This window comes from Glossina fuscipes, unplaced genomic scaffold, assembly GCF_014805625.2.
Source record: "Glossina fuscipes isolate IAEA_lab_2018 unplaced genomic scaffold, Yale_Gfus_2 221, whole genome shotgun sequence".
NCBI lineage: Eukaryota > Metazoa > Arthropoda > Insecta > Diptera > Glossinidae > Glossina > Glossina fuscipes.
In genome coordinates, this window is record NW_023998564.1 from 3,107,216 (window position 1) to 3,116,988 (window position 9,773).

General features: G+C 36.3%; 1 protein-coding gene across 1 annotated transcript in view; it reads right to left on the reverse strand.

Annotated features, from left to right (window-relative positions):
* LOC119642304 (protein preli-like) overlaps positions 1-8,054 on the reverse strand; it is a 26,170-nt gene extending 18,116 nt beyond the window's left edge. Inside the window, exon 1 of the mRNA XM_038041403.1 lies at positions 8,010-8,054. Within this exon, the coding sequence (XP_037897331.1) occupies positions 8,010-8,054 (45 nt within the window). The remainder of the gene's footprint in view (positions 1-8,009) is intronic.
* Between the last annotated feature and the right edge of the window lie 1,719 nt (positions 8,055-9,773).

Sequence of the window (9,773 nt, forward strand, 5' to 3'; positions counted from 1 at the left end):
CAGGACTTCTATGAGAGAGGCATTTTGAAGTTACCTTTAAAATGGCACCAAATCGTACAACAAAACGGTGCATATTTGACCCAAATCGGGCAATCCGAAGCATGTTAAATAAAGTCCTGAAGTTCATATAAAAATAATGGATTTCTTTTTCCCCAAACTAATATGTTTTTGTTGTTGCTTGTAGACTGGAAACTACTAAACTAAAAAAATTGACACGGTGCCAATCCTTACGTTTTAAGTCGACAAGGTGATGACGCCTTGCATACAGCGTGCTAAACGTAAGTTTGTGTTCAAGCACAATAAAAATATTTTAATAATTTCTGCTCTTTTTTTTTGTTTTTTATTAAAGGGAACTCATCAAATTTTTGATTATCTCAAAAACAATTTAGAACGTTAGTTAGAAAGAGTAGCAAAAGCTCATGAATTAATAGGTTCCACCTTTTTGGATGAACACAATGAAAGCCGTGTAGCCGTGTAGCTATCAAAGATTTGACAAACTTGACAAGGGGAAAGAATGAAGATTTGTGAATGTCAAGTTTACAATCAATGATATCAGATATATCCGTCTGAGTGGCCGCCTAGACAAGAGTCTCGTCTAGCAATTCGGTGGTCGTGGGTTCAAATCTCAAGTGCGGTAAAATTTTTAGCAAAGTAGCCAGCCGTAAATGCTAGTTTTAAAGCTTTAGTCTTCGAATTTATTCTCTGGCTAAATTAATAATAATAATAATAGATATTAGATAAATACGAATGAATGATATGCACACCCAACTGTATAATTTATACATATAAACATTATTAAATATTTTATATTATTCTTTTAAATAAAAAATTATTCTCCGATTAACTGTTAGTTTTTTTTACTATAACAAAAAAAAAAAACAAAAAACATGTATAATCTGCCTAACTTCAAAGACATATTTTAATCATATAATACAAAAGAGATTTTCATGCCCGTTATCAATTTATATTCTTATTTGCAATTTAAAAGTGGCGGTTTTTACTGAAATATTGCATCAAATCAAAATTCATACGCAATGTGAAAATAAATCCTGCTGTGGAAAGTAACACAATAAAAATTCATGCATCCACTTCATTGCACTCATCTACAAGTACGAAAAGTAAAATCGAAACGCGACATAATGGGAGCTGAAAGTTGTATGTATTGTTGTAAGCTTTTGGACCGACCCTAACATCCATTAATCGGAAGAAATGTCGGTTTCTAACCTATGTCGATGTTTTTTCCTTGTTTAATTTTCTTCTTCTTCTTTTTGTGGGTCTCTTTACATTGATAGATTTTGCAGGTTTTTTGGCTTACCAGAAAATTCCGAGCGTTAACAGAAAATTGCAATTGTTAACACAATATTCGGGTGACCAATAGAAAACTCCGATAATTCAAAAAATTCGGTTCGGATGGTTTAAAAATTGGTTTGGAAAATTCGAATTCTGACTGCTACTAAAGCGATGTTCCAAAGCTATGATCGAAGGTTCTTTCATTACCTAGGACGATTTTAACGTTTTTTTTTTTTGTACTGAAGCGTTTTTCTAATAAAGAAAGTTAGTTCTACGAGATGACGTACATTTTTTGCTGCAATGAGATCGAAGACAATCATATAACTTGAAGAAGCTAAAGGAATCTCTAATGCCATCAAGCCTGTGACATTTAAAGATTAGATGCTCAGCAGACTCGACAATATTGCAAACTTCACAAACATCACATGGTATAGTGCGAATCATTTTTAAATAAACCTTATCATAAGTGTGATGAATCTATAAAGAATTTTGATTTGCCAGGAATTAACAGAAGATAGGGTTTGAATTGAAATGTGGGATTTAATTTATAGAAAAGGCGATTGGATTTAACGAGCGCGATTTCTTTAAATTTGTCGTTTAGCTGTTGAAGAATGTGGTTGCGAATTGCCCGAATTGATTCATTGGGAGCGTACTTGGTTGATAAAATTGTCCCATCAACACGAGCTCTCTCTGCATGAAAAACAGCTTTTACACTTAAAAAGTTTCAGTGGCCAGGTACCCAAACAAGGTGACAGTCATCTACTTGAGACTCATGCAACATCTTATGAATATCAAACACACGATTTTTTGCATCTCTTTTGTTTATCAGAAGTAGAGCAGCTTTCCTATCAAAAAAATAACAAACCTTTTGATACCATTAGAGATAGCAGCCTTAATAGCATGTCTGATGGCGATCAACTCAATAAAAGTCGAGGAAAGTTTCTCCGTCACTTTGACTCGATGTACTGTTTTAGATAGATGTTTCACAACCGAGAAGCCAAATACATTATGTCCGACGGAACCGTCGGCGGCATATATATCGTAACCAATGTCGTAATAGAAAGGACCTTTTTTGGCATAACATCCCCATACAAGAGAAGTAGACATTTTGTTTTGAGGTAGAGATCGATTCAAGAATGTTCATAAAGACTGCACATATCTTGGTAGTCAAATTTCAGGGAGGAATTGAATCTATCTTATCAAAAATATGGCGAGGTTTTTGTTAGCAAAAAGTGTAGCTGCAAGAGACAGTGACACTGAGAGATATAACTTCTTGAAAAAAGGAAGGATTCATCATTTTGATCTTAATTAACTCTTTGGCAGTGCAAAAAAGAGCTCTTTTGAAAACGGGCCACTCACTAGGTATGACATTGAGAATATGTTGAGGAGTTGAGGGAGTCGGTCCAGTGCAATGTTTTAACGTTCGATTTTCAAATGTTTGCATACGTTTCTCAAAATATTTTGGGAAATTGCAACATGTGGAATGTGCAGATTTAATTTTGGGCCTGACTAAAGATTTGTATACAGTCAGAGCATTTTTGGGAAGCAACCCTGACTGATTGTTAGTCATGAGTTTGATGATGTTACATCCAGATTGACAGTCTTTGAAGGCTTTTTCATAATGCCCACGCAGGTTTAAACCGTCATTTAAAATTTTCTACCATGAAATCGAAAAGATTTCACCTGACCAACTTTAGTACCTTAGATAAAGAGCCTGATTTCACGTTCAGTACCTTTGGGTTAAAATATTAATAGAGATCGGCGCATGCAATAAAAAAAAATATTAGCATCATCGAGAGATTATTGACAGCAGCTGAAAAAGATGTGTCCGCAGATACAATTAGGAAATCATCTGCATATTGAAAAATATGAGTTTCGTCATCTTGAAGATCATACAAAGAAGCTGTGTCCATCACCAACACACGCTTGGATAAAAAATTAAGGGTCCACAGCTGTATTTGAACACGAATCGAAAAGTTTAAGAGAATTCTGCCAGGCTTAATCAAATTGACACAGTCATAAGCTTTGCTGATGTCCAGGGAAAGCAAGACAACCATTTTACCTGTTTTTTTTAAGCTGGCTATGAGAAAAGATAGTTCGTTCGTTAACACACGTATTGGTAGATTTGCGTTTTTGGAAGGCGTAAGAACGAGCTGGAATAATGTTCTCAGTTTTCAAGAAATCACTAAGTCTCTCCTTAACCCTGATGTTGACAGTCTTTATGAATAGAGATATTAATGAAATTGGTCTGAAGTTACTTAAATCATTTAAGTCTTTAGTTGCGTTAGGAATGGGAACAATTTTGATGCATCGGAAATCTGAGGGTATAAAGTTAGTGGACTAGCAGTTGTTAATTGCATCCAAGAGAGTGCTAAAGCTTCAGACAGTGCTCTGGGCATGTCACACTTAACTCCACCACAACCTGCAGCAGTGGCCCTTTTTCAGGAATGTAAAACATACATTAGCTCATGCAATGAAAAGGGTGTGTTGTTGAGACTACTAAAAGGAATTGAAGGTGTTGTAATCGGATTGACACTTGGAATATATCTCTTGAGCATATGTAAGTATATTTTATTATCATGGTCATTCCACACAGCATAACCGCTTCATTTTCGACTGATTTGTCGATGACCATTGATGTAATTCCAAAAAAAACATGAGTTGCCGTTACCACATAACTCTTTAAGCTTGAACCGTCCTTTTCGCTTTTCTAACGGCAGGCGTCCATTCTTTCAGTGTTTTCATATATTCACTAAAGGTGGCTGGATTGGCACATGACAGACTGAAAGGCACTTTGAAATGGCGATAAATTGGAAGGAAGATCAACTTTAGACAGATGGTCCATAAGAAAGTTGCATGAAATGAAATTTTCTATTTTCTTAACGGAATTGTTGCGACTGTGAAATAAAATGGGAGAATGCTGATTTTTGTCAATGGAGACGTTTGTCGTATTTCAGTTAAATGATAAAATAGTTGAATTCAAAAATGTTAGGTCCTAGACTCTGCTCGCCATGTGACCACTCCGGTTACAGTGAAAGGTAGTATTGCCATTATTTAAGACACTGAAATTGCTGTAATTGATGGCATTTACAAGGATCTAGCCTTTGTTGATGGAGACTTGATCGCCATACAAGCAATGTCTTGCATTGAAATCTCCAGATCGAATCACAATTTGCTCGCCGTCAAGAATGTCGCATAATCTCTGAATCTCATCACGAAACGGTTGTACATCGAGACAGGGTGGAAGGTAGCATCATGTTATGAAATCACTCGGTTTAAGATTCATGGTTTTGATGATGATAATGTCAACAGCAGAGTTGTAAGGAATACATTTGAAATTGACAACTTTCTTAACTAGTATGCTAAGACCACCGTAGCCATTATTTCGGCATTTGGCGGCTGAAGCACAATTCGAAAGTTTACCTTCGAAACAATTTTCATCCCTCAGAAAAACCTCGTTTGAGATACATACATCAGCCTTATTTGAGTTCAAGTAAAAATCCAAAAACGACAGATTACGTTGATCACTTTGGATATTGTATTGTAAAAACATAATATTTAAACTTGAGAAGGAACCTCGGCTGACTTCAACGGGGCGAGAATTGGCACAGAAAGACATTCGTTGTTCAAATTCATTAATAAGATTATGAGGGATCATCGGACGGATATTTTCTTTCGCAGAGATTAATCTTTCAAGTTCTGAGACACGCAAATAATTGTTTAAAATTACTGGAGGCCGAAGACTTGTTCCAGACGGCTTGGGGGGTGAATAGAGAGAAAACTTGGTGGGTGAACTGAGAGGAGATGTGGAAAGAACCGATTTCCTTTTGACAACAGCATTAAATTTATTTTGGGTTAAAATATTATTGGCATTTTCATTGTCTTTCTTACTCGAAATGGCAGACGCGCTACCCAATCGAGGGAAATTATCGTCGTAGGAGATGTCGTCAAGACATTCGAAGTAATTTGAGGAAAATTTCTCTTTATGCGAGAGATTTTTAATTGCCATGATCCAGTTAATATTTAATTCAAGTTCCCTGTTCGGGCAAGATTTGTTGAAAGTGTTGTGCTCACCTGAACCACAGGACAAACGCTTCATCTTCTCACAGTTCACACACTTCGGAGACTTCCCACAGTTCAGGCATCTGCTCTCCTTAGGTTTACAAAATTTTGAAACGTGACCGTATCTACCGCACTTAAAGCATTGCTTTAAGTTTGGTACAAAGTACTCCACTGGTAGATGAGACTAATTGAATTTAATTGACTTAGGGAGGGCTTTCCCTTTAAAGCCGATTTTGATGCTGGTTGTAGGAATACCCTCATTCTTGTTGTTGGGATTCCTTCTTTGAAAACGGACAGCGGACTTGATCGGAATATCGGACACGGCGTTTTTAATTATCTCGTCTACATTGTATATACATGGGATGTTTCGAATGACACCAAATCTCTCGGTGAACGACCTCGGTATGTACGCCTTTAAATTCTTTTTAGTGAAATCGTTATTTGTGACAAAGTGGTTGGCATTGGCAGCAGAGCTGAAAGGCAGTTTGGCTCTGCCCGTGCTAACAACTTTTAGTTCTTGCAAGCCATACATGGTGAAATCCTTCAGGTAATCGTAAAAAGAAATGGTAATTGAAATTCATACGATTCCCTTCGGCGTTTGCGCACATTTCGACAAAAACAACAAAATTGCATTTCGACGAGCAGTCGTACAAATTGATTTCGTGATTTGGGGCGGCTCTGGCACCCAAATCAGAGAACTTGTGGACCGCCTGTTTACTATGCACAATTGAAACATTTGCGTTAGCTTCTTCATTAGGAGATAAAAGAGTTTTATTCTCACCCATCCTCGATCTCTTGGTGTGCCCAGTGGCGTTCATATAAAAATCTTCGAAACAGTCCCCATCAGCGGTTATAAGATCATACCCAGTCTCCATGGGGTGACGGGCTGATGTTGTATTGCCTGTTATCACGGGGAGCAACAACAAAAAATCAGAACGAAAAAAAAAATTGATATATATGTTTCTCTTTTTTTTCTCACACTTTCTTCTTCTTCCCACTCCCTTTTTCCTCCCTTAAATTTTTTTTCTTTTTTTTTTTAAATTTGGTTATTTCTTTTTCTTTCTTTCTATTTTTAAATTATTTAAATTCGCGTATATTTTTCTTTATTTTTTTTTATATATATACATTTTTTTTCCACTAACACCAGTAAAACACAAAAATTATTCAACTGCTGTCTGTAGAGATGTATCAAGTGTGTGTGAAACAGGAATGTGAAGCGAAAATGTTTATTTTATAAATTAATTTGCAAGAACTATTTCGTTTTATTGTCCGTAATTTTAATTAAAGTGAAAAAAACCATGAAAAAAAACTCCCTTTCGTTTTTTTTTTTGTTTTATTGATATAAATTGGTCTCACTCCGTTTAGTGTAGATGAAGGAAACGAAAAATTCTTGAAATAAAGAAACACAAAACAAAAAGAAGAAAAAACGCATATGACAAAAAACGATAAGCCATACCTCCCTGCAAATTTGGCAACGCAATTAAAGCTTATTTAGCCAAGTAATGCAGGCGAGTCAATAGCACCATTTATTACTTTGATTATGAAGGAAACGTCAAGAACAAATCTACGTTTTTCGAGAAACGGTAAGGACAACAGAAGCAACCTATTTTCATAGGGAGTAAGAGAGGCAATCGGATCCCAACCCAAATTTCTAAGGGTAAAGAGCAAGAATTGCTTTTGAACAGATTCAATTGAATCTACGTAGCACCTGTATGAAGGAGAGCACACAACTGAGGCATACTCGAGTATGGGTCTAACCAAACAGCTCTTTGGCCCACCTTTTTATAAAACCAACCGCGGACCTAGCTTTGCTTAACGAGAGCTCAATGTGCAAGTTGAAACAACCTATGGTCAAATAGAACGCCTAAATCTATGATCGAATCGACTTCCTGCAACTTATGCGAATCTATGAAATACTGACTAATGAATGCCTTTCTTCTTGAGAAAGAAAGCTTCTTACACTTATTCAGATTTAGTTTCAGAAAATTCAAAGAGCACCATGAAACAAAATTATTCAAGTCACTGATATGATTGCAATTCTACGGGAAAGGAAGAAAACAGTTTTACATCATCATTAAGATCTGGATGGATTTACTCACCGAGGGCAAATCATTAATGTATCAACAGCCGCACAGCAGCGATCGTGTTTATATTTATTCATTTCGTAGATATATACCTTTTATCCGTTCATATATTATGTACGTATATTATGTATAAACGGGGATTTTGTTTATTTATTATTTTTATTGTAAATGTTATTATAGTTTTAAGTTAAGTTTATAATGGTGTAGGCCTACAGGGGAGCCAGCCATTTCAAACAATTGGCAACGCGCCTATCAACCTCAAGGTTGATGAGAAAAACCGTGTCTGTCAGTTGCATTGATTCTGTTTTGATTCTGTTGATTTTCAAACATTTTTAAGGAAAATACAAGAGAAAAATTGTCACTTTATCGATTTAGGTTTCCGAAAAAAGTTTTGCAGTCGTATTTCCGATTTTAACATATAAGCAGACTGACATCGTTTAAATTTCTTTCGCTATATGTCCTATGCTACATGGGCACAGTTAAAGTGAATTCTATAGAAAAATATCTGTATGTTAGAAAGATTGGGGGAAGTTTTTTACATTCGTTGTGGACGTAGTTTCATTTAAAGCTTACCGAAGGCTGCTCCATTTCACCAATATGTTCTACGCGTTGTTTCATTGTGGACTTTTTTCAAGCTATTCCTATCGTTTTGCGACATACATATGTGTGTTCTCTTAAAAAATCTCGCTGTCACCTGTAATGCCGTGTCTTTGCGAAGCAACGCGTAGAACTTATTGGCGACATGACCGGTTCGCTTAGTATGTGCGTTAGATGAAGTATTAAAAATGCATAAAAAGGAATTCGGTTATCAAATGCGTTCGCATGCTTTGGGTGCTAAGAATAGAACTGAAGTCGGACAGTTGATTCCTTACGTTGAGGTCAATACTTTAACAAATAAGCAAACAAAAAGCAAATGAATAACGTTTAAAAATTTCTAGCTGATTATGAAGGGCGATTGGTCTTGGATTATATGCCATGGTGAAGATAACAGTTTTCGTAACCAATGCTACAGGGCCTGTAAATATTTATTGGCTTTGGAGGGAGACCAATGTGAACAGAAGGGCGAAACTTTTGAAGTAGAGAAAACCCAACTAACCTTTAAAAATTTCGTTTCAAAATTGCGGGCAATGAGCCATGCGATTGAAGTAAAAATTCTTATGATATTTCCTATGAAATGTGCAGTTAAATTTGGTATTTACAGTTAAAATGCAAAAATAATGAATAGTAGTATCCTTGCCTAACGAATTTTACTAAGTTCTTAATGAATATAGTGTCTTTTGGAAAGCAGATCATACGTGACAGTGTTGGAAATCAAAAGCGCTCTCGACTGCGACATTCGCACTATATTTCAGTACGGATATCCAAGTTTTTATTCGCTAATTATAGCCGACACCGATATCTTTAATGCTGGTTCCATTCCCACGCAGGACAAAGCAGTGGTTACACTCGTTAAGAATACTGAAAGTAGTTTTGTAATGACGTAAACACATAAACGTGGAAATTCAAAAATAAATCCTTTCATAGTGCATTTGAAAGCCTTCCCAAACAATAAAGCTCTCTTTGATTCTTTGAAATTGCCCTTCAACAAACAAAAAGCCATGCGCTCTGCTCACATACCTCTAAGTGAACACAGTACCCATCGCTCACCTGCAAACCATCAAAAGCCGCCATCAGTCAAGGCTCGAACTCTGCCGAACGATGTTGACTATACGAGAGTTAGGGCAATAATCATGGCGTCATTTAGCACAATGTCATCGAAGGGTCGTCAGATACGTCCAAGCTATGCCGTCAGTTAAAATATTCGCAATGCCTGTGACAACATTTGGAAAGGGCACGATTACCGTGCGAGCTGGTTCGTAAACGAGAAAAATTAAAAGCCGCTAATGATAAAGTTTGCGAGCACGTGTTACAGTTGAATCCTTTGAATCTGTTCTAACCAAATTAGTGCAATTTTTAGAATTTTTTTCTTTAGATTTTAAAAGGAGCTATAAAAAAAACACGAAAGCAAACATATAGTGGGCTCGCAATTAAATATTTTACTTAAGATAGTTTTCTGAATAACGACTATTCAAAATGAGATGCTGCATGGGACGTGACCAGATAAGTGTTCCGATCCGAACCATTTTCAGTAGTGTTGGTTCTTTGGCCAAATTATGTCGATACAACAAATTCTAGCGAAATATCTCAAAAATTCAACCCTGTGAAAAAGGGCAAGGCTGACAAACGGCCGATCGGTATAATAAAGGATGGGTTTTTTTATTGAAAATCACGATAGGATCCGAAGCCTACATACCTTAACTTTTTTGAACTTTGGATAGCTAGTTAATCTAGATGGAA